Here is a 26,109-nt window from a genome sequence, read left to right as displayed (position 1 = left end):
TGTGCTAAGAGTCTGCTTCTTCCCCCAAAAAATCGCTCCCCCTTTTTCCTACTAATGCAACTGTGAAATCACCAGAAAAAAACGCAATAAATCTCTGCCTGTAATTCCTATTTCCACACAGAGTCATGTTTTCACATTAGTCCCAAAACGAAATTTCTTTGCCAATTTGAATGCACACTTACTGCTCTTTTTTTTTTGGCAAGAGAAAATCACTTTTACAGACTGACACATTATGAAACCACTTTTTTGATTTTTTTAAATGCACATGTCCAAACTGCTTTTTCAGACCACCACCATGTGTAACCTGGGTGGCTGCCTACATTCCAGCAAGGGCAACCAGCCTTAGTGATGCTGAATGTATTTGCATTACTGAGTCCAACCTCAAACCCTTAAACTATTCTTTTTTTTTCCAGTACACCTTAATTTATCGTGAAAACATAGTCCATATTATTTTACATGTTCCTCACATTTAAATTTCTCCCAAAACAGAAAATGATAAACGCAACTTCAACAAAAAGAATTTCCATTTCTATTATTCATTTCTTAATTTACCATATACATCTCCTCTCAAACTCTAACCTCACCTTTAAAATTAGTTAGTTGTGAAAGAAATGTGGCACTCAAACAGCAGATTATCAGAGCCAGGATCTCTGTTCTGTTCACCTCTCTCCTCTCAGCAGAACCAGATAATGGCAAACTTTCCCTCTATTTTTCCACACATATACATGTAAGTTTCAAATCTCAGTGCTTCCCCCTTTTTTTCAAATGTAATCACACATTTCTATTGGTTGAAAACCAACCCTTTTCCAAAAGTACCCTGCCCCCAACTTGACTTCTGCCTAGTACCCTTCCCCCAACTTGACTTCTGCCTGCTACCATAGCAACAGCTCATGGAACACTGCTGTGTGGAGTTAGGTCAGAAGTTCGCCACACAATGTTTCAATTCCACAGAGCAAGAGTGCTTGACTTTTCAAACCTAACAGCAAATCCATAGTACTGTTCTTTGGTAACACATTTTTTTGTACCAATACAAAACATGCTTCTATTAATTTACACATACAGCCTAGTTTTTATTCTAGAATGGTATGAAACAGCCAATCAGTTCTTTTTGTTTTGAAAAAAATATGTATGCCTCCATTTCCAAACTGTCTTTCTTTTCATATTGCCATTCTACTGAAAGACACCTCCTGAGTGCATCCAGTTCTCCTTTGAAGATGTTCACAGTGTGGATTGTAGGGCACAGCTATGTCTTCTGGAGTGAAAAGTTTGCAGAGAAAACAGATATGGTGAGAGACCTTGCTTTGCCAAATGTAGACATTAAATGGATTGGTCAGAGAGGGTTAAAGTGGCACCAATTGATGCCATTGGTGAAATCCTTCATGCAAATCCAACACCCTGACCTCATAATAGTGCACTGTGGTGGCAATGACCTAGGCACTTTGACTGGGGTAGGTCTGGAAATGCTTATGAAGGACACCTTTGCACAACTGTTTTCACTTTTCCCTAAAACTGCCTTTGTGTTTTCCAACATATGCCAAAGGCAAAAATGGAACTGGTCCAATCATTTCTGTCCGCAGATTGACAAAGCAAGAAAGCACGTCAACAAATCTGTTTCTGCTTTCCTCCGTGACTATGGTATGGGTGCCATTTACCACAACAACTTGCGTTATGACATGCAAGACATTTATAGAGGAGATGGTGTGCACTTCAATGATGAAGGGAACAGAGTCTTCCTCTTGAACCTTAGACTCTGCATCGGTACTTACTTGTAGGTACCACTAACAAAATGACTTCATAAACACAACAGCTCTTTTTAGAGCTCCCTAATATCTAAACTCTTAAATCTGCATTTCATTTCTTTTTTAATTTATTTTTTCTTCCGTACGCTTACCGTAAGCTTACCGTACGCGTACCCCGTGATTTTTTTAAAAATCAATAAATGTTTTCTTTGTACTTTACAGTCCTTCTTTGACCCCCTCACAAATGTAAGGGGGTCTGTAACTCTCCTCATTGCCCCCTTTTCTTGTTTTCACTCTTTTTTTTCAGAGTGAAACACACAAAATGGCGGCCGCCGCTTCCTGGTTTCGGCCGATTCGAATGTTTACTAAGATCTAACAGCCAATCAGAATCGCGCTCGCGCACGCCACCGTACGCGTACGGTAAGCGTACGGTAAGCGTACCGTAAGCGGGCTCAGATATATATATTGATTTAAAGGCTATTTTCTCAGAATCTACTGAACAGATTTACACCAAACCTACAAAAGGCACTTCCTTGACATAGGGACTACCTCTCTGCCAAATTTCTAGTAATTCTGTTCAGCCGTTCGGGCTGTAGCTCGTTCTAAAGGTCCTATGGAAAAATGCATGGGAAAAACGCGTTTTGGGACCCCCCTTTTATCTCAGCCCCCGCTTGACGAATCCCCCCGAGACTTTCAGGGTAGGAGCGGAGCATAGCGCCCCACCTATTTTGAGAAATTCGCGAGGATTCATCGACCGGCGCCAAAGTTATTCAAAATAGAATGTTGCGGATTTCCTATGGAAAAGGGGTCCTAACTATAACTACCTACTGGCGACCGTACCTACTGGCGGTCGCCAGTAGGTAGTTATAGTTAGGACCCCTTTTCCATAGGAAATCCGCAACATTCTATTTTGAATAACTTTGGCGCCGGTCGATGAATCCTCGCGAATTTCTCAAAATAGGTGGGGCGCTATGCTCCGCTCCTACCCTGAAAGTCTCGGGGGGATTCGTCAAGCGGGGGCTGAGATAAAAGGGGGGTCCCAAAACGCGTTTTTCCCATGCATTTTTCCATAGGACCTTTAGAACGAGCTACAGCCCGAACGGCTGAACAGAATTAATAGAAATTTGGCAGAGAGGTAGTCCCTATGTCAAGGAAGTGCCTTTTGTAGGTTTGGTGTAAATCTGTTCAGTAGATTCTGAGAAAATAGCCTTTAAATCAATATATATATCTGAGCCCGCTTACGGTACGCTTACCGTACGCTTACCGTACGCGTACGGTGGCGTGCGCGAGCGCGATTCTGATTGGCTGTTAGATCTTAGTAAACATTCGAATCGGCCGAAACCAGGAAGCGGCGGCCGCCATTTTGTGTGTTTCACTCTGAAAAAAAAGAGTGAAAACAAGAAAAGGGGGCAATGAGGAGAGTTACAGACCCCCTTACATTTGTGAGGGGGTCAAAGAAGGACTGTAAAGTACAAAGAAAACATTTATTGATTTTTAAAAAAATCACGGGGTACGCGTACGGTAAGCTTACGGTAAGCGTACGGAAGAAAAAAGAAATTAAAAAAGAAATGAAATGCAGATTTAAGAGTTTAGATATTAGGGAGCTCCGAAAAGAGCTGTTGTGTTTATGAAGTCATTTTGTTAGTGGTACCTACAAGTAAGTACCGATGCAGAGTCTAAGGTTCAAGAGGAAGACTCTGTTCCCTTCATCATTGAAGTGCACACCATCTCCTCTATAAATGTCTTGCATGTCATAACGCAAGTTGTTGTGGTAAATGGCACCCATACCATAGTCACGGAGGAAAGCAGAAACAGATTTGTTGACGTGCTTTCTTGCTTTGTCAATCTGCGGACAGAAATGATTGGACCAGTTCCATTTTTGCCTTTGGCATATGTTGGAAAACACAAAGGCAGTTTTAGGGAAAAGTGAAAACAGTTGTGCAAAGGTGTCCTTCATAAGCATTTCCAGACCTACCCCAGTCAAAGTGCCTAGGTCATTGCCACCACAGTGCACTATTATGAGGTCAGGGTGTTGGATTTGCATGAAGGATTTCACCAATGGCATCAATTGGTGCCACTTTAACCCTCTCTGACCAATCCATTTAATGTCTACATTTGGCAAAGCAAGGTCTCTCACCATATCTGTTTTCTCTGCAAACTTTTCACTCCAGAAGACATAGCTGTGCCCTACAATCCACACTGTGAACATCTTCAAAGGAGAACTGGATGCACTCAGGAGGTGTCTTTCAGTAGAATGGCAATATGAAAAGAAAGACAGTTTGGAAATGGAGGCATACATATTTTTTTCAAAACAAAAAGAACTGATTGGCTGTTTCATACCATTCTAGAATAAAAACTAGGCTGTATGTGTAAATTAATAGAAGCATGTTTTGTATTGGTACAAAAAAATGTGTTACCAAAGAACAGTACTATGGATTTGCTGTTAGGTTTGAAAAGTCAAGCACTCTTGCTCTGTGGAATTGAAACATTGTGTGGCGAACTTCTGACCTAACTCCACACAGCAGTGTTCCATGAGCTGTTGCTATGGTAGCAGGCAGAAGTCAAGTTGGGGGAAGGGTACTAGGCAGAAGTCAAGTTGGGGGCAGGGTACTTTTGGAAAAGGGTTGGTTTTCAACCAATAGAAATGTGTGATTACATTTGAAAAAAAGGGGGAAGCACTGAGATTTGAAATTTACATGTATATGTGTGGAAAAATAGAGGGAAAGTTTGCCATTATCTGGTTCTGCTGAGAGGAGAGAGGTGAACAGAACAGAGATCCTGGCTCTGATAATCTGCTGTTTGAGTGCCACATTTCTTTCACAACTAACTAATTTTAAAGGTGAGGTTAGAGTTTGAGAGGAGATGTATATGGTAAATTAAGAAATGAATAATAGAAATGGAAATTCTTTTTGTTGAAGTTGCGTTTATCATTTTCTGTTTTGGGAGAAATTTAAATGTGAGGAACATGTAAAATAATATGGACTATGTTTTCACGATAAATTAAGGTGTACTGGAAAAAAAAAGAATAGTTTAAGGGTTTGAGGTTGGACTCAGTAATGCAAATACATTCAGCATCACTAAGGCTGGTTGCCCTTGCTGGAATGTAGGCAGCCACCCAGGTTACACATGGTGGTGGTCTGAAAAAGCAGTTTGGACATGTGCATTTAAAAAAATCAAAAAAGTGGTTTCATAATGTGTCAGTCTGTAAAAGTGATTTTCTCTTGCCAAAAAAAAAGAGCAGTAAGTGTGCATTCAAATTGGCAAAGAAATTTCGTTTTGGGACTAATGTGAAAACATGACTCTGTGTGGAAATAGGAATTACAGGCAGAGATTTATTGCGTTTTTTTCTGGTGATTTCACAGTTGCATTAGTAGGAAAAAGGGGGAGCGATTTTTTGGGGGAAGAAGCAGACTCTTAGCACACACCCATCTGCTTGCCATGTATAATCATGCACAGTATTTACAAGCGAGTGGGGTTTTCAGGTTTCAGTCTGTAATGCAAATACATTCAGCATCACTAAGGCTGGTTGCCCTTGCTGGAATGTAGGCAGCCACCCAGGTTACACATGGTGGTGGTCTGAAAAAGCAGTTTGGACATGTGCATTTAAAAAAATCAAAAAAGTGGTTTCATAATGTGTCAGTCTGTAAAAGTGATTTTCAGTTGCCCAAAAAAAAGAGCAGTAAGTGTGCTTTCGAATTGGCAAAGAAATTTCGTTTTGGGACTAATGTGAAAACATGACTCTGTGTGGAAATAGGAATTAGAGGCAGAGATTTATTGCGTTTTTTTCTGGTGATTTCACAGTTGCATTAGTAGGAAAAAGGGGGAGCGATTTTTTGGGGGAAAAAGCAGACTCTTAGCACACACCCATCTGCTTGCCATGTATAATCATGCACAGTATTTACAAGCGAGTGGGGTTTTCAGGTTTCAGTCTGTAATGCAAATACATTCAGCATCACTAAGGCTGGTTGCCCTTGCTGGAATGTAGGCAGCCACCCAGGTTACACATGGTGGTGGTCTGAAAAAGCAGTTTGGACATGTGCATTTAAAAAAATCAAAAAAGTGGTTTCATAATGTGTCAGTCTGTAAAAGTGATTTTCAGTTTCCAAAAAAAAAGAGCAGTAAGTGTGCTTTCAAATTGGCAAAGAAATTTCGTTTTGGGACTAATGTGAAAACATGACTCTGTGTGGAAATAGGAATTACAGGCAGAGATTTATTGCGTTTTGCTCTGGTGATTTCACAGTTGCATTAGTAGGAAAAAGGGGGAGCGATTTTTTGGGGGAAGAAGCAGACTCTTAGCACACACCCATCTGCTTGCCATGTATAATCATGCACAGTATTTACAAGCGAGTGGGGTTTTCAGGTTTCAGTCTGTAATGCAAATACATTCAGCATCACTAAGGCTGGTTGCCCTTGCTGGAATGTAGGCAGCCACCCAGGTTACACATGGTGGTGGTCTGAAAAAGCAGTTTGGACATGTGCATTTAAAAAAATCAAAAAAGTGGTTTCATAATGTGTCAGTCTGTAAAAGTGATTTTCAGTTGCCCAAAAAAAAGAGCAGTAAGTGTGCTTTCGAATTGGCAAAGAAATTTCGTTTTGGGACTAATGTGAAAACATGACTCTGTGTGGAAATAGGAATTAGAGGCAGAGATTTATTGCGTTTTTTTCTGGTGATTTCACAGTTGCATTAGTAGGAAAAAGGGGGAGCGATTTTTTGGGGGAAGAAGCAGACTCTTAGCACACACCCATCTGCTTGCCATGTATAATCATGCACAGTATTTACAAGCGAGTGGGGTTTTCAGGTTTCAGTCTGTAATGCAAATACATTCAGCATCACTAAGGCAATATATTCTGAAAACAGCAAAAATAAGGCAAAAATATTTTTTGAAAAATATGTAAATATGTGTACTGTATTATAAAATGTTTTAAAAATATTAATACTGTTTTTTTTTTCTTTTTTTTCAGATTGATATAGAAAAATTTCGAAAACTAGAACCATTTTTAAAGCTATTTTTTTAAAAAACAAATGAATAAATATTTTTTTGAGTGGGTATGGTAAGTCAATAATAATAATTGTAGTCTCTCAAGGACCTTGTAATGTGATAATTGATTTTTAGTGTTTTAAAAAAAAAAAAAGTACGCGCACCGTACGCGTACGGTAAAAAAAAAAAAAAAAGTTTTAAAAAACATATGTAAAAAAAAGATGAAAGATAAGGTTGGCTCTTAAAAGAACCGTTGTGTTCATGCAGGGACAGAGGAAAGAAAGAATGGGAAAATTATTCAAAGCGACAAATGTGCTGATCTATTTTGTTGTTCACTAGGGAAACACTGGTCTCCCTATGGCAAATTAGATCTTGACAAAAGGCGCATCGAATATCAACCCTTCGAAATCGAGGGTTCATTTCCAGAGGGCCAGCAAAAGGAGATGCTCCCCCCACAGATGAAGGGCTCACCTGACCTGCAGAAGAAGGAGTCAGCTCTGCAGATGATGGTGCAGGCTGAGCTGCTGTGGATGTACTTGCTTGTCTTTCTGAAGAGTTACCTCCAAAAAGATGACCATGTGTCCTTCTGTGTACATCCTTGAGGTGTCTCTTCATGGTATGATTCCCAAAGGAATACTTCCTGTCAGGATTACCTCTTGAAAGTACACGCTGACACAGCTTGCAAGTTACTAAGGGTGCATTCACCTTTTGCTGGCCTTCAGGAAAAGTAAAATAATCCCATACATAAGAGGGCTTTTGTTTCCTCGCTCTCTGCCTCAAAACAGTGCTGCTAGTGCTAGCCTCACTCTCAGAAGAGCTCTGCTGTTCTGCCATCGTATCACAAAGACAACCCAGCTCCTTCTCCTAAGGGATCACAAGCAGAAATGAGAGGAATGGGTGTGGTGTAGGAGAGTTCTAGAACTGAAAGTAGTTTCAACCAATCAAAAGTTGTGTTTCATGATCACATGACCTACCGTACGCTTACGGTACGCTTACGGTACGCTTACGGAAAAAGTGCGCATGCGCGTAAAAAAGACACGCGCTTGCGCGCATGCGCATAACAGTCACTACCTGACACTTCCGCGTAACGTGCGCGTGTAGCGTACGCACGCACGCGTCCCACGCGGAGTACGCATGGCTACGCAAATCGCGTAACTATACGCAAGCAGCGTAGATAAATTACGGATGTTGCGTAAACCGTACGCTTACCGTAAGCTTACGGTACGCGTACTAAAAAAATAATAGAAAAAATGTACTGCAAATAAATTTTACATGTTTATTTTAAAAAATATATTAAAAAAAACATATTAAAGAATTTTAAAAATTTAACCATAGTCTTTATAAAAGGTAAGAAAATTAAAATAAAAATATGTTTAAAAAAATAGAAGAAAAAAAAAAATTAGCATTTAAAAAACCTTGCAAATTCACTGAAAAAACCATGGGTTTCACACACGTTATAGTTAGGAATTAGCATTTAAAAAACCTTAGAAATTCAGTGAAAAAACCATAGGTTTCACACACGTTATAGTTAGGAATTAGCATTTAGAAATTCAGTGAAAAAACCATAGGTTTCACACATGTTATAGTTAGCTGGACATTTTACTCGTAAAAAAACAATGAAATTCCCCCGTTATAGTTAGTTCAGCTAACTATAACTCGCGCGCCCGCAATGCACTGCTGATGACGTCACATATTACATCACTCATGACATGGTCAGTGACATCACTCATGACATCACTGATGACATCTCAAATGACATCACTGATGACATCACTGATGACATCATCCTTTTGATAGAGTGGCAGACCTCCTCTTCCCCTAATATAACCTTTGATACACACATTCAAAAATAGAGACTAAAATTTACAAAACAATGGACATACCAATAACAGTTACAACAACCTCTTCAGTAATTCTAAGATCCACATACACATCCACTCATTCACCAACAGTCCAATACAGTCACTCATACATGTACTCACTTATCATATGTACTCATACACCTATACATCCTGTTACACAATGCCACTCATCCATAGAGCTACTCACACACATAGTCACTCATGCTAATAAAGAATCAAACATACATTTACTTGCATATACAGTTATACACACACCACCACACTTACTTCTACGGAAACTTACACATACTTAGTCTTTTAAACAATTACTTATAGAAATACATACTTATTCATACAGGAACTCTTTCAATCTCTCACTCTCACATATACTCACATATATAAACCAATAGTCACATATACTAGTTTTAAACATATGTAGTTACTCATAAAGACACTATTGAGACAGTCATTCACTCACTAACACACCAATACACACACTCATCCACCCACACAGTCCTGCACACGTGCTCTGTTCAACACATACAAACAGTGAGTCACTCATTCATGCACCTATGCACTACGTCATACCCCCCACCGAACCATGCAGACACTCATACTGATACTCAAAAAACCAACTAATAACCTATATAGACACCCATGTAGCTACTCTCCAACCCATGCAGCCACTTATACACAAAGTGAGAGACTGATACAGATATTTATATATTTAAACATTACTCACTAAGCCATGTATTCACTATGATACACTTAATCAGTCAGTTACACAATCAATTTTTCAAAAAGAAATCATCCATTTAGACAGTAATATACCCATTTATTCTTCCATCGACCTTGAGATATACATATATAAAACATATTTAATTTTCAGAAAAACACACATTCACTGGATGATGTCATCAGTGATGTCATTTGTGATGTCATCAGTGATGTCATGAGTGATGTCACTGACCATGTCATGAGTGATGTAATATGTGACGTCATCAGCAGTGCATTGCGGGCGCGCGAGTTATAGTTAGCTGAACTAACTATAACGGGGGAATTTCATTGGTTTTTTATGAGTAAAATGTCCAGCTAACTATAACATGTGTGAAACCTATGGTTTTTTCACTGAATATATATATATATACATATACAAATGTCCCTTTTTTTCAATAAACTTTTATATTATTAATGTATATATTTTCCCCTTAATGGGAAAGTAAACCTCTATAAACCCATATATATAAATTTATATACATATATTTATTATTATATTATATATTTTCCTCTACTGCCCTCCTTTTTCTATACATATAATGTATATCATTTTTTAATAGGGAACTAATAGTTAGAACCTAGTTTCCAGAGGGAAAGCATTTTTTGGTTTGGTCATAACTTTGCCACCGTTTGACGAATCTTCCTGATAGTTTACAAAAAGTGGCATGGTTTGTCTAGTTCTACATGGAAGATTTCTGAGTGCTCCATCAAGTGTGGGCTGAGAAAAAGGGGGGGGGGGAGTAAAAGAAATTACGTTTCCCATGCAATTTCCCTTAGGGATTTTGAACATGACTACAGCCCGAACTGCTGGATGTAATTACACCAAATTTGGTAGAGAGGTAGCGCTTAGTGCAGAAAGAGACCATTTTTGTGATTTGTTTTAAATTTGTTCAGTAGTTGCAGAGTTATTAAAGGAAAAACATAATTGATACCTAGGGTCCCGGACCCTCTGTGATTCCCCATGGTGGATCCGTAATCACCAGCAATGCCATGATTGTCTGACCACAACCTTACCGGGAGGTTGTGGCTGCCACTTTAAGTATCAGTGAATGGTTTTGGGCCTTAAAATGTATCTTCAAAAGGTTAAAGGGGTCAGGTTAGAGGTACCCTGACCCCATGGGGTGTGTTAGAGGAGTGTCAGGCTGACCTATGTAGGATAAAAAATTTAGTTACATAGGTTTTCCACTTCGGGAGTCAACTGATCTGCTACGAGGCTCAGCGTGGCCCCTTGTGTAAATCCATGATGGAGCCACAAATCTTGATGCACTTTGAAAAATAAAAAAACACATTCAGACACCCACACAGGTACTCTCACATACATTTACAGACTCTCACAGGCAGTCACACACCCACTCACAGACCCACACACAGACCCACTCACATACCCACGTAGACACCCACACAGGCACTCACATCTACTCATACACACACACACCCACTCACAGACCTACACATACACCCAATCACAGATCCACTCAGGCACTCTCACACCCACTCGCAGAACCACACAGGAACTCACACACCCACTCACAGATCTACTCGGGCACTCACACGCCTACTCACAAACCCACACAGGCATTCACACACCCAGTCACAGATCCACACGGGTACTCACATACCCACTCATAAACCTACACAAGAACTTACACACCAACTCACAGACCCACACACACGCACACACCCACTCACAGACCTACACACCCACTAACAGATCAACTCAGGCATTCACACTCCTAGTATATCAGAAATAGAGAGATACCCCTTATAACACTAAGGGATTGGAGTACTGTTAAATAGTTTGAAAGTCAGCTATCCCTTAGAATATCTTTGAGACACCTACAGTGATCCCTTCCTCATATTCAATCACACAACAATTTTATAAAATTATTCACTCCCAAATATTGACACAAAGGCTACCTTGTTAAAAACATATTATTATGCATTTATAATGGCATAAAATGGTTTATTATAGACTGTGTAAAACACATATATTTAAAAAGGCACAATTAATTCATAAAATACAGTACAGCTAAAACATTATACGAAGCAATATATACTCAAAAACAACATTTGTTAAACAGAGAGAAGATTTGACAATACAATTTGTCATAGAAAGAGCATATCAATAGAGACAAAAATGGACAACTTGGCCTTGATATACTTAGTCTTTACACCATTTACAAGACCAAGATTCTCATAGATTATGCTGTTGATTGCGTCGACGCGTTTCGATGGTTCCTTATTGATAGTCCATCTTTTTCAAGACCGTAATAGATTTAAGTCCCTCTGAGTATTTCATAATACAGTCGCTGTAAGCATCCTGTTCTTTTTGACTGCTGTGCCCCTGTTGATATCTAGCACAGATCGGGACTGTATATTAGCCCTTCTTTATTTTATGAAGTTCCTTCCTGTCTCATCAATCTCAATATTGGCGCTTACACTTGCCTCACGTGGTATTCTTTTTATTTTGTGAAGTTCAGAAACATTGAGGACCCTTAGTGTTAGCCTTGACCTTTATTTCAAATTTCCTAGGGTCGTAGTCAGTTCGAATCCCAATTTAGACCACTAGCATTGTTTGAGGGACCTAGATTTCAAAGCCTCCTCTCCCGTTTAAATGCGAATACTTATTACTTCCATGTGGCTGTAATGTTCAAGCCTCCCACGTGTTCTTTTTGTTGGTTCGAGTGACAGACCTAAACAGGCACTCACACACCCACTCACAGACCCACACAGACACTCATACATCCACTCACAGACCCATAGTGCTACTCACACACCCACTAATGGACCCTCATACTCACTCACACACCCACTCACAGACCCACACTGACACATACACCCACTTTTACACCCATACACACACTCAGACAGGTATTGATATGCTCAGTGACATACCCACTCAGGCACTAACACACTCACTAACAGACCAATTCATACACTCACTCATGGGCTCACTCAGAAGCTCACACAACCCCTGACTGACCAACAGTAACTCCCATTCACTCATACAGCTGCTCACTCACCGATACTGCCAAAGCCACTAACTCACCCATGTAGTCACTCAAACTCCCACTGACTCACTAATTCTGCAACTAATATACCCAGTCACTCATCCATACAGTCACCAACACAGCCACTCATTCACCCATACAGGAACTCACACAAGCACTCACACACCTACTAAACGGAGACTGCCCTCCTGGCTGTGACAGAACATCTTTGGTCTGCTCTAGACGCTGGGCAAACGTCAGCACTGATCCTTCTGGATCACAGTGCTGCGTTTGACACAGTGTCCCATGCCATCCTGTTACAATGCCTGGAGGAGGCGGGGATTGTCGGCCTGGCCTTGAAGTGGCTCACATCGTTTCTCAGCGAAAGGTCATTTGTGGTCACTGTTCCCCCTTTTGCCTCAGGCACACACCCCATTAAACAAGGTGTCCCACAGAGTTCCTCCCTCAGTCCCCTATTATTCAATCTCTATGTCCAACCACTGGCCACGGTGGCTAGAAATAGGGGACTGACCATGGTCTCCTACGCCGACGTCACTCAGCTGGTGGTGGCACTCTCAAGCGATGCCTAAGGAACACCCTGAAATTTCGGGGCGACCTGGCGGTGGTCGCAGAGTGGATGACCGCTAACTGCCTCCAGCTGAATGCCAGTAAATCTGAGGTGGGGAAGGACCATGGTCTGTGGAGCAAATTCTGGTGGCCAGAAAGCCTAGGTAGCACCCCCTCCCGAACAGGCCGTCAAAAATTTGGGGGTATGGTTGGACTCATCCCTCAGCTACCAAGTCCAAACCAAAAAGGTAGCAGGGACTTGTTTTGGGCTTCTACGGGGGCTCAGACCCCTATTGGGATTTTTTGACCCACCCACACGCCAGACCATCATTCAGGCATCTATAATGTCCAGATTGGATTATGCCTGCTCTCTGTATTTAGGGGCAAATAAGGCCGAGATGGCACGGCTCCAGCAGGCCCAGAATGCAGCAGCCAGATCTCTGATTGGCCTGCAGAGGTCCTGCCCAGTGTCAGCCACCGTTCAACGGCTACACTGGTTGCCGGTGGCTAGGAGAATTGAATTTAAGGCCCTCTGCATCATTTTTAAAGCCCTAAAACTCAACACCCCCAGTATCCTGGCCAACTTAATTACCCCCTACGTCCCCACACGTCAGCTCCGCTGATTAGGCCAGCACCGTGGGAGGGTTCCAAGGTTTCGGAGAGTGCAGGTAGGAGGCCGTTCCTTCCGCAGCAGGGCAGCTCACCTCTGGAATTCTCTGCCCATTCACATTCGGAGCCACACTAACTACTTGGCTTTCAGGAAGGCCATTAAAACATTCCTGTTTCCCACCGTGTAGCCTGCCTCTACCTCTGTGTTAGTTGTTGTGCTGTCAGCGCCGGGACGCCCCTTTGCTGGGGCAGCTGTTGTGCTATATAAATTGCAGTAACATAACATAACATAAACACCTATTCAAGCTAACATATATGTAGACATAGAGCCATAAGTATTCACACATTCACAAACAATAACATAAATATTTTCTTTCCTAAAACCAGAAAAGGTGGTTCTAACAAGAACTGTCGCTTTTTTTTGTTACATGGGTTTTTTGGGGATTTTTTTGTGTTTTTCAAACATTTAGTTATTTTTTGTTGTTTTTATCTTTGAGTTTTTAACAAAAACTAAAAAACATGAAGTTGTTTATGGCTTCTTTTGGCCTCAATCACTGCCAAATGGACTAATCCCCAACAGTGAGAACAGGTTTGCTTTTTGTGCAAAAAGTACCAATGTCCCTAAATTCAGGGATTGTAGTAGACATATCTGCAGATGTAGTTGGCAGCTGGTCACCAGGCACTAGCTGCACTGCCGTAGATGTTGATACCTTCAACTCCTCATTTTCTAGGTGCGCTCTCATGAAGTGGCGAGGATTAATGACTCACAGGTGTTTCATCATGCTGCTCGTGCCATGAATATATGTTTGAGCTCTATAGTTTTTTGTCACAAACGATGCACTATATCACCTTTGCAACAACCTTTTTCTCTCCAGAAGGAATATTGAAGAACTGACTCTTTCCTTTTGGGTGGTTCCTCTTCCTCAGATGAAACATCTCTGCATTCCTACTTTGTGTTTCCTGGTGATGCCATATTCCCCCCCCCCTCCAAAAAGCGGCACTGCAATTGCAGAAAAAACAATTCCAAACCTTGAGTCTCAACTTAGTCTATGTGAAAGTGTGATTTCTAGCACCATACCCTAAGCATGAAAAGAAGTAGGAGGGACATCCTGTACAGAAGCATGAACGGCATAACCAATGAAATCCTTTTGTTGTTGTGTCACATGGGATTCGCTGTGACGTCGCGGCGTCATTGCGAATATGGACATTTTAATAAAACAATGTTATAAAGTAGAGCTACTTTTTGTAATATAAGTTTCTATGGCATTTTATTAAATCGCTTACCTCAAACATAGTTTTTAAAGACTCCATATATGTTTTTGGGTGTTGTTAAAAATCATACCGACTCCGCGGATGTTCCGTGGTACTGGAAACACCGATTGGGACGATCCACGACAGATTGGCGAATCCTAAAAATATTGGAAAATATATATGCAAACCCCCCAGCCAAGTGCCACGCATCATGGGTTATAGTAATGCATAGAGATTCCTACTCCCTCATTCCTGCATTAGTGTAAACTGTCACACAATGTTCTTTAATAATGTAAGTACCTGCTAAGTGAGTGTCTCTGTGAACCATTGCCTTCATTTATTCTCCCATGTCACCAAAATCCAATCTCCATTCATTCAATTTAGCAATTATATTTCATTGAAGTTTTTTATGCTTCAACTGCAAGAAGCATTCAGAAAACCCTTTTCACAAGTGTGATTTATGCATTGTAAAATTGGAAAGTAAACATACACAATTCCAGTCCTCATTGCCAACTAGAAAATGTTAACATCGATTGACACAACTTACTACTGTATAGTATAGTAACTAAATATAACTTTTCATTTTTTTAAAACATAGAAATTCAGTTAAACAAAACCAAAGGTTACAGGGACGTTATAGTTAGGAAATAGAATTTTTTTTAAAACATAGAAATTCACTAGAAAAAAAACAAAGGTTACAGGGACTTTATAGTTAGGAAATAGAATTTAAAAAAAACTTAGAAATTCACGCAAAAAACCTAAAGGTTTACAGGGGCGTAATAGTTAGGTTCACATTTTACACCCACAAAACCATACAACATTTAGCCGTTCTAGTTACTTCAGCTAACTATAACACACCCTTTCAATGAACTGCTTATGACCTAACATATAACATCACTGATGACATGGTCAGTGACATCACTCATGACATTATTGATGACATCATCCACACAACCACTCACACACCCATACAACCTCTTATACACCCATTCACCGACCCATAGAACCACTCACATACCCATTCACCAATCCATACAACCACTCACATACCCACCCACTCATCCATAGTCACTTACACACCCACTCACTCAGTAGTACAGCCACTCACTCACCCACACAGCTATTCCCACACCCACTTATTCACCCATACAGGCACTCACACACCCACTCACTCACCCACCAAGCATCTTTCAGTCACTCACCCATACAACCACTCACATGCCCAGTCACCCACCAATACAGACACTCACTATCCAATACAGCTACTCATACACCCATTCAAAGAGCCACTGACTCACCCATACAGCCACTTACACACCCACTCACCCATACAGCCACTCAGTCACCTTTAAAGCCACTCACACATCCACTCACCTTCCCATACAGCCATTCACATAGCCACCTACTTACCCATACAGCCAATCACACAGCTACTCAATCACCCATACAGCCAATCACACACCTACTCACACACAGATACAGACAGTCACACAGCCACTCACATAATATATGTTAGAAATAGTATCAGTGATTAGAAGTACACAAATTATACTAGTTTAACTTATGTAGTAGATTAGTATATATGTTGAGCACTCAAAAACTTTAAAAAATACTCACAATCACTGGATGGTGTCATCAGTGATGTCATTTGAGTTGCCATCAGTGATATCCCTGACCACGTCATGAGTAATGTAATATGTGAGGTCATAAGCAGTGCATTGCGGTGGCATAAGTTATAGTTAGCTGAGGTAACTATAACTGCTGAATTTCAATGGGTTTGTGCATGAAAAAATGTGAACCTAGCTATAACATCCCTGTAAGTGAATTTCTAAGGTTTTTTAAATGCTACTTCCTAACTATAACATCCGTGTAACCTTTGTTTTGTTCAGTGAATATATATAATTTTACAGGGTGGTGGTAGCCACTCTGTAGTTATAGATAGGGTTGCCTAGCGATAGGAATTCCTCAGATATTTGTCACTGAATAACTTTGTGCCCATTTGACGAATGTCCACAAAACTTTGCAGACCTATTGCACCAGTTATATTGGTGGAGGATAGAAAGTTTGGCTTAGTTTGGTCAAGATGTGCAAAGAAAAAAGAAAAGTCTCAAAAAGTACACTTGAACTCCAATGCATTTCTCATTGACTTTTGGCCTGGGTGGAGTGCGGAGTTCCGCAAGCGGCAGAGTGTGTTACGTTCCGCTGATTTTTAGTGCCTGGTGTTTGGCCCGCTCTGGTAAATCTACGCAAACAGCACCACGCGCAGCGCAAAAGGGTGCTGCTTCTTTCTGCCGCTCCAGTAGATATTCTACTCAAGTGGCCGCTTCCTCAATGCGAATGGTATGTTTCTCAGCAGACGCAGTAGCGACCATCCGCGATCACCCACGGTGAGAAATCTCGCTGGGAGGTGGTCTGAAGTAAGATTTCCTTGCTCGTGGCAATTGCGAGTAATGAAAAAACTCTGCTATGATCCACCAAGTTTCTTAACACTCCACACACTGCGCAGAATGGAAAAAACTCTGTAAATTCTGCAAGCAATGGGGAGTTTCACACCTAGGCCTAATAGACTTGTATATTTCACATTGCGTGAATACGGTCAGTCAGATTGGGATGAAATTCGGCAGGACTGAAAATTTTGGTGTGCAGATGAATTCTCCGAGGTTGTTTCTAAAAAAGGGTAAGTATTTTTTGAGTTATAAGCATTTTAAATTTAGTGATATCTGTTAGCACAGTAGTTTTGAGGTACTACCTGGTACATAGTGATGACAAGTCATTATCTGACTGGATAATAACTGTTTTTACAAAAATTGACGGCAGTTATGTTGTTGTGAGGTGACTTTGCCAGGGTTCTAGCTTACGGCCTTAATTATAGGTAAGTGTTATGTTTTATATCTTTTCCCTACCTAGTATCACTTAATTTAAGTGGTAATAGATAGAGAAATATAGTTATACAATTCTGTTTATTTAAAACAATATTACATAGTACCGAGGTACTGTATTAAAATAGAAAAAAACACCATAATACACAATATTGCATCAATATAGTGTACTACACTGTCTTTACAATTTTTTGCATATTTAATTATGTAAAAAAAAGTCTACGCATTACCGCGGTACTACCTAAAATTTATCACATTACTTAAAAGAAATTTATATTTGGTAATAAACATGATACGTTCTAGGTACTGCTGCGATATTGTGTAAACTAGTTAAATAGATATATAGACAATTATACAAAAAAATCCATATCTATTTTCACTTCAAGAAAATGGTAATAGGTTGGGAACAACAATAACATCTACTACTTACCTATGGTCTTAGGCCCTAAGCCTTTAAAATTCAAACGTCTACTAAAAGGATTATGGCTACCATTTGAATTTGTAAAGGCAGACATTAGCTAATTATACATTGGCTTGTTATCGCTATGTGACACAGTATCCCACTAACTTACCACGGTATACCATGCACATTGTATCACTAGGGGACAAGTTTGGGATTTTATTGCGTTACCCTTGTGTTATACACAGTGTTGCAAGGGCAGCTCAATACTTATGTAACATTTACATTACTGTCCTGCTTCGCTTGGTACATGTGTGGAAATGCAATGCAGCGCAAGTCGCTGTCTTGCATTTCTCTGCGCACCATAATCTACAGTCCTCCAAAATGTCAACCACATGTGTACCCCACTACACTGTATTGCACTACACTATACACCACTCAACTTTACACCATTCCACTGTATGCCACTGCATTGTACACCACTCCACAGTATGCAACTCCACTGCACGCAACTCCAATGTATGCTTTTCCACTCTAGTCCAGTGTACACTATTCCAGTATATGCCACTCCACTCTACGACACTCCACTCTGCGCTATTTCACTGTATAGCACACCAGTTTACACTACTCCACTGTACGCCATTCCATTTTTACTCCATTCCATTCTATGCTATTCCTGTGGACGACACTCCACTCTATTTCACTCATCCCCACTCCACTGTACGCCACTGCAGTATTTGCTTTCCATCGTACGTAATGCCACTGGCTGCACTACACTGGACGCAATCCACTGTAGCCAGCTCCACTGTATGGTACTCGACTATATGCTATTACACTGTACACCATTCCACTGGACGCCATAGCACTCTATACTATTCTACTGTATGGCATTCCACTGTACGCCAAACCCCTCTACGACACTCCATTCCACACTATTCCATTGGATGTCACTCCTTTGTATGACACTCCACTATATGGTATTCCAGTTTGCCACACTGCACTGTACACCACTCCACTGTATGCTACTCCACTCAACAACACTCCAGTGTACGCTATTCAACTTTCTGCCATTCACTCTTCTACACTCCACTGTAAACTATTATACTGAACGGTAATCCACTGTACAATATTTTACTGTATGCTACTCCACTGTACACTACTCCTCTTTACGCCAGTACAGTGTATTGCACTGCACTCTATGATACTGCTTCCCTCTCTAGAACTGCACTCTTTAAAACTATATTGCAATTTATGGCACTGTAGACAACTCTACTTCACTCTATCCATGTACACTCCACTGTCTAACTCTATGGTCCAATATATGCCTGTACACTCCGTTGTACAACACACTATTCCACTAAACAACTCTTTTCAATACTGTACGATACAGCACTCCACTACATGGGACACCACTCCAATTTCTAAGAGTTTACTCAACTATACGCCACACAACTTCACTATAATCATTCCCACACCATTCTACTCTATGACATGCTAATAACCTGTATTATACTTTACTAGATACTATATTACGTAGCTCCACTGAACTCCACTCCACTATATGAGATTTTACCTCACTCTATGGCACACCAATCCAAAACAGGTCCAATCATCCTCTCTGCTCTGCTCCACTGTACCCTCTCTGCTCTGCTCCACTGTACCCCACACTAGTGTACCCTATACAATTCCACTCTACAACACTCAACTACACTGTTTCACACTCTACCCCACTACATTCTACCACACTGCACTCAATTCCGCTAGTCAATGCTCCATTCTATTACACTCGACTACACGACACTCACCTTCATGTTACTGTACAACACTCCAGTGGGCGATACCTTAATAAATAGCACTCAATACTACAATTTGAAACACACTTTCATTAAAACATAAAAAGTATTGAAATTCCATGAAAAAAACAAAGGTTACAGATACTTAAAGTGAGTAAAACATTATTTATTCTTTCCATACATACCATACTTACACTACACAAACACTAGAAATTCTAAAGTTATAGTGATAACTTTAATTTACAATTTACACACCACCTTCACATTACTATAAGTCACCCACATACATACACAGTGTTACTCATAAAGTATATTTTAACTTAACACACCACCTTGGAATTACTATGTCTTGTAGCTTCGTACACAGTGTTCTCACCTCACTCATACTACATTAACTATAACTCACGACTCTACCATGCACTGCGTTCTGAATAATCATCTCAATTGAGATGTCATAAGTGTTGTTATGAAAGCTATGATTTCAGATGGTATAAGTAATGTAATATGCAAGGTTATAACCAGTGCATTGAGAAGGCGTGAGTTATAGTTAATGTAGTATGGCGAGTCAGGAGAGAGAAAAGGACAGCAGGGAGCTAGAGGAGAAATTATTGGCCTGGGAGGCTGAACATGTAATACACCCTAAGACGCTGACCATGCAGATAAAGAGCTTACGGGAAGAGTACAGATGGTTAGTACACCAAGATGGCAGGGCAGTCTATAAATCTAAACACTACAGATTATGTGAAGTGGGAAACAAATCAAGAAAGCTGCTTGTCTGATGGTCTGCAGAGACATAGGGCGGCAATGAGTGAATAAAGTGTATGCAGCGGGAGGACATGTAGTAGAAACAGCAACAAATATTGCACAGGCTTTCGCAGATTATCTGAGAGACCTCTATACTCTCAGTGGAGCGGGCAGGCAGGGACATGCCCATGAGAAATTCCTCAACGATATTCCAATATTAAAACGGGGAACAGAGGCAAAGAAGCTCCCAGATAGTTAAATACAAGTGGGTGAGACTGTGAAAGCCCTAATGCAGAGTAATAAAGCACCGGGCCTAAATAGTCTACCACCAGATTTTTTGTATTTGTTCTTAGCCAGATAGCGAGCCGATCAGAGCAATGCTCTGTGATTCCAAGAAGGAAGGCAAGCTGCCCCAGTGCTTCGACAGGCGACAAAAGTCCTCAATCATAAACAGGAAAAGCATCCTGACCTTTTTGCATTGTATCAACCGGTATCAACCGATACCTTTGCCAAGGTGTTGGCGAATCGCCTGACGCAAGTGATTCACACTGTTATAGCCCAGACCAATCGAGCTTCATGCCCTATAGGTCCACCAAGCACAACCTAAGGCTACTATTTTTTTGTTTGATCTTTTTATTGAGTTTTGACCTTTAGAATACATACAACAATCACAAATAAGATGTGTGGGACTAGTAAACGTTTACAGTGATCAAATCATTGTCAAGCGTTTTACCACCACGTAAACAGAGATGGCTAAACTGCCCATTATCATGCAGTGCAATGGAGGATATCCGATTCAGCAGGAATAGAACATATCAATCAATATCTATTAACATTGCAGTAAGTTATCGAGGTTACGGGTCTTTTAACATGAACAAAATCGTTCCACATGCACTTTTCCCAGTGTCTACTGTCGGCCCTGCCATATCATCAGAGTTGGTGATCAAACCACTTTATGTATAATAACAAAGCATCAAACAATAATCCAACAGAAAAAGATGGAAGGGCAGAAACAGCTAAGAGAAAGGCATACAACCCACGCCTATCATAAGAATGCCAGTGTAACAGTGTTAAAAATATGTCCATATAACAAACTTAAGGCTACTATTTGGGTGTTTGGCAGCTGAAAGGAGAATACAGGAAACAGCAGTGCTCCTATCTTTGGATGCCCAAAATACGTTTAACAGCCTTAAATATTGAATTAATGGGACCAGTTGTCGATTACATGGTGATCCGATAGAGTCATTGTTCTATGCCTTTTCATATGCATTTCTTTAAACATAGAATGTGAAATCTCAAATAATTTGTTATTGGAGATCCAGAAAATTTATGAAATAAAACCACACTTGTTACTTTTAAATCTGAAGTTTGCTTAACTAGAAATATGATAAATGATTCAGATTAGCATTTACTGCTTTTCTACCTACTGTTGTATGTGTACAAGTATATGCGTAGTGTTGTGTGATTTATTTGCTACCAGCTCACACTTCAAAATTGAAATAATTGTATGAAGTCTTTGTGGCAGAGTAATAATGTTCTAAACAAAGCTGCTCAGTAAGGCACTATTGCGCCGCCGGAGCGCCACTTTTTTGACTCTCCGGTGGTGAATGTGCCACGGCATATTTATAAGGCCAAGTAAAGCCATGTTAAGTTGCTTTTTATGGCCTTAAAAATATGTGCCCCTTTCACGCACAAAACTGAGTGAAAGGGGCGTTCCATGGGTGTTGCAGGGTGTGTTCCCAGCAACATCCTTGACTTTTTGACACTGCCCCAGATTTATGAGAAATCGTAAGTCTGAGGCAGAGCCAAAAACTTTCGCCTCTCCAGGGCAGGTGGAAGGGAGGCACAACGAGGAGAATTTTTTTAATTTCTCCTCGTTTTTCCTCTTTCTATGTATGCTATAGAAAGAGGAAAATGCCTCTTGTGATTTTTTTTCCTGCACAAAAATAATCCTCTCCGCAGGTGCCTGCGTAGGCGCACGGCAGCCAATAGTGCGCCGGCGCTGGGGGAAAGGACAGGAATGTGCCGTATCTAATAGATACCGCGCATTCCTGCCCATTTCTTTTGCTGTAGGGCAGCGCAGCAGCAAGGCCTGCTGCGCTGTCCTACGACAAAAATCCCATAAATGAGCCCCATAAAGTCAAATAGCACAGAGAGTTGCTGTTCCTGCACATTATGAGCAAAGTTGCATTCTGCAAGTCCCAAGACCATTTATTACCATCCTTCTTCCTTGATGAATTCAACACAGAATGCACCTCTTTGCACAGTCATTATTTTTAGATGAAAAGCACTTCCATCTGCCACCAAGCACAGATGCATGTTTTATCCTATGTGTATATTACAAGAATAACTGGTATTGAGACTGTAAACCATAAAGTGTTCCTACTTAATGTCTACATTGCCTTTCTTTACAGGAGCTTTCTATACAGGGACTACTAGCCGTTCCTAGATGACACTTGCAATGATTCTGCTCACCCTGGGAAGATTTTCAAGTTCAACACACACCTGAGTTTTTTTTTATTGTGATTTGTGTAAATCATATGGTTGACTGTAAGAGGGAATAGAAATTTCATATTATTTATTTTAAATTTGCGTTTTTGACTTTTTAATGTGATTTAAATGTAATACCACATTTCAGTTATTTAATTGTCACTGTGCCATTTGATATGACTGGTACAGGAGTCAAAGAAATGATATGCTTTTTTTAAATACTGAAGAACTGACATGTGTAAAGGCATTGGAAGAGCAGTGGAAATAGTCATAGCCAAGCAATGATGTGTAATTCTCCAGTATCAGCTGTGAATACATGCCACTTTGTTATGGTAGGGTTTTGTATTATGAGGGTTAAAGTTTTGCTGTGAATCAAACTGAGGCACGAATTCAAAAACAGAGTTGAAGTACTCATACCTTGTCTAATGTGCAAAATGTATATCAGTGAGTGCAAGAAGCATACATTAAAAATGCAATATATATTACATGTTAAAAATAGTATTATATGATTTTCTATTTCATTACCTACATTAGATTTTATTTTGTATTGCAGTGTTTTTATTTGAAAATGTACAGTAACAAATTATGTGTTTTTACAAAGAGATACATTTTCCAGAATTGAAATAAATTCTTTTCTTTTATGAAATGTTTTCAGTATGTCTTTTTTTTTGTTTTCTTTACTTTGTTTGTGTCGTAATTTTTTATTGGAGATCAAAAAGAAACACAGCAGTGCGACAGGTGCACAACGTAGTACAGAAATGGAGGTATTAGCATGATGGATACATCTATACTGCAATGGGGGACGGAAGGGGGGAAAGGTTCAGGGAAGGTGGGGGTTGGAGGAGCGGGGGAGAAGGAGGGGGAGCATAACAATATAAAGTAAGGAATACGTTGGATATATCATCAACATGAACATTGCAAGAACTCGAACATCTTTATATGCAGTACTCTGACTCAATGCAGTGGACATCATTGATCAGTGTGTCTTTTAGCACACTGGAGACTCCTAATGTCAATATATCATTCAAGTTAGGCAGGAGCTACAGTTTTACACTTAGAAGGTGAAACACGGTGCAAGAATCTCTGCTGGAGTTCTTTGGAAACCTTTCTGTAACTTATAGGGAGGCTAATCTGTTCCTCAAAATTGTGTATCCACGTGTAATGTTGCAAAGCCCTGATATATGATCGATGTGTAGGAAACATGATTATCAATGATGTTAACCTGTATTTCATTGTTATGATTGAGGGCCCCTCGAAAAAACCTGAACCAGAGTGTGGGTCTCTTATGAGTTATTCCCTTTAAAATATTGTGGGTGCAACAGGAGTATAGTGGAGACAGAAGGCCTCACCAGGTCAGACTTCCATTGGCACAGCAGTGTGCAGGGACTGGTAGCCTTTTGGCGAACAGTGGCATCTACTTGTCTTGCGGCTGCTTTATCCAGTGGTATTTATCCAATCAGTGATAACAACGGCTGTCCTCCAAATGAATTGATACTGTGGTTATTATTACTACTAAATTAGAGTCTCAATAAAGATGTTGCAGTCCTGTCCACGCGTACCTGAGTTTTGGCTGTCTTCTACCTGTTGTGGGGTAGAGAGCACACAAAATATAGTCATTGGAACAGGGATAACACACTTTTGTTAATTTAATTTGTAACATATACATAATATATATATATAATATACATAATAAGCTACATGTCAAGTTTTTACGGGGTTCTACGTGATAACATTGTTTTCCAAAACAAGTTTTGTAAACATAACTTTCCTAATACATTTTACAATAACCTTGTTCATCTATGTAGTATAATATATATATTATCTACTGGCGGTCGCCAGTAGATAGTTATAGTTAGGATTTTTTTTTCCATAGGAAACCTCAACATTCTATTTTGAATAACTTTGGCGCCGGTTGACGAATCCTCGTGAAATTTTCAAAACAGATGGGGCGCTCCGCTCAGCTCCTACCCTGAAAGTCTCGGGATGATTCGTCAAGCGGGGGCCGAGAAAAAAGGGGGGTCCCAAAACGCGGTTTTCCAATGCATTTTTCCATAGGACCTTTAGTCGAAGGTACAGCCCGAACGGCTGAACAGAATTACTTGAAATTTGGCAGAGAGGTAGTCCTCAGGTCAGGGAAGTGCCTTTTGCAGGTCTGGTGTAAACCTGTTCAATATTTCCTGAGAAAATAGCATTTAAAACCATATAAATATCTATACGTGCGCACCGACGCGAGCCAAATTCTGATTGGTTGTTAGATGTCAGTAAACATTCGAATCGGTCGAAATCAGGAAGTGTCGGCCGCCATTTTGTCTCTTGCAGTCTGAGGCAGTGAAAAACAAAGGTGGAGAACATGAACGGGGGCAGGGTAGGGAGTTCCTGACCCCCTAGCCTTTGTCAGGGGGTCACTGTAGGACCCCGAAGGGCCCCAAAAAGTTTTTAATTTTTTTTTTTAAATCACGGGGTGCGCGCACCGAGCGCGCACGGCACGAACAGCGTAGCGGGGGCACGCGTGCGCGCACCGTGCCCACTGCGCGCGCACGGTGCGCGCACGGAAAAAAACCTTAAAAAATGAATAACTTAGCATTTAAAAAACCATACAAATTCACTTAAAAAAACCATAGGTTTCACACACATTATAGTTAGGAATTAGCATTTAAAAAACCTTGCAAATTCACTTAAAAAAACCATAGGTTTCACACAGGTTATAGTTAGGTGGACATTTCCCTCGTAAAAAACCAATGAAATTCCCCCGTTATAGTTAGTTCAGATAACTATAACTCGCGCGACCGCCACTCTATCACAAGGATGATGTCATCAGTGATGTCATGAGTGATGCCACTGACCATGTCATGAGTAATGTAATATGTGACGTCATGAGCAGTGGATTGCGGGCGCACGAGTTATAGTTATCTGAACTAACTATAACGGGGGAATTTCATTGGTTTTTTCGTGTTATTCTCATAATGCATTGTACCTATATCTGACCATTTCCATAGTTTTTAACAAAGATCATGTATATATATATGGTATTCAAACCTATCAATTGATTG

General features: G+C 40.4%; 1 protein-coding gene across 5 annotated transcripts in view; it reads left to right on the top strand.

Moving 5' to 3' along the window:
- TSGA10 (testis specific 10) overlaps positions 1-23,667 on the top strand; it is a 505,694-nt gene extending 482,027 nt beyond the window's left edge. For all 5 annotated transcript variants that reach the window (XM_085622835.1, XM_085622834.1, XM_085622832.1 and 2 more), the window contains one exon: positions 22,984-23,667. In XM_085622835.1, coding sequence (XP_085478961.1) covers positions 22,984-23,008 — 25 coding nt within the window. In that variant the 3' untranslated portion in view covers positions 23,009-23,667. The remainder of the gene's footprint in view (positions 1-22,983) is intronic.
- The last annotated feature ends 2,442 nt before the right edge of the window (positions 23,668-26,109 follow it).

Source organism: Triturus cristatus, chromosome 8 (assembly GCF_964204655.1).
Source record: "Triturus cristatus chromosome 8, aTriCri1.1, whole genome shotgun sequence".
Taxonomy (NCBI): domain Eukaryota; kingdom Metazoa; phylum Chordata; class Amphibia; order Caudata; family Salamandridae; genus Triturus; species Triturus cristatus.
The sequence above is the reverse complement of the archived record's forward strand: the minus strand, read 5'-3'. Positions and strand labels throughout refer to the sequence as shown.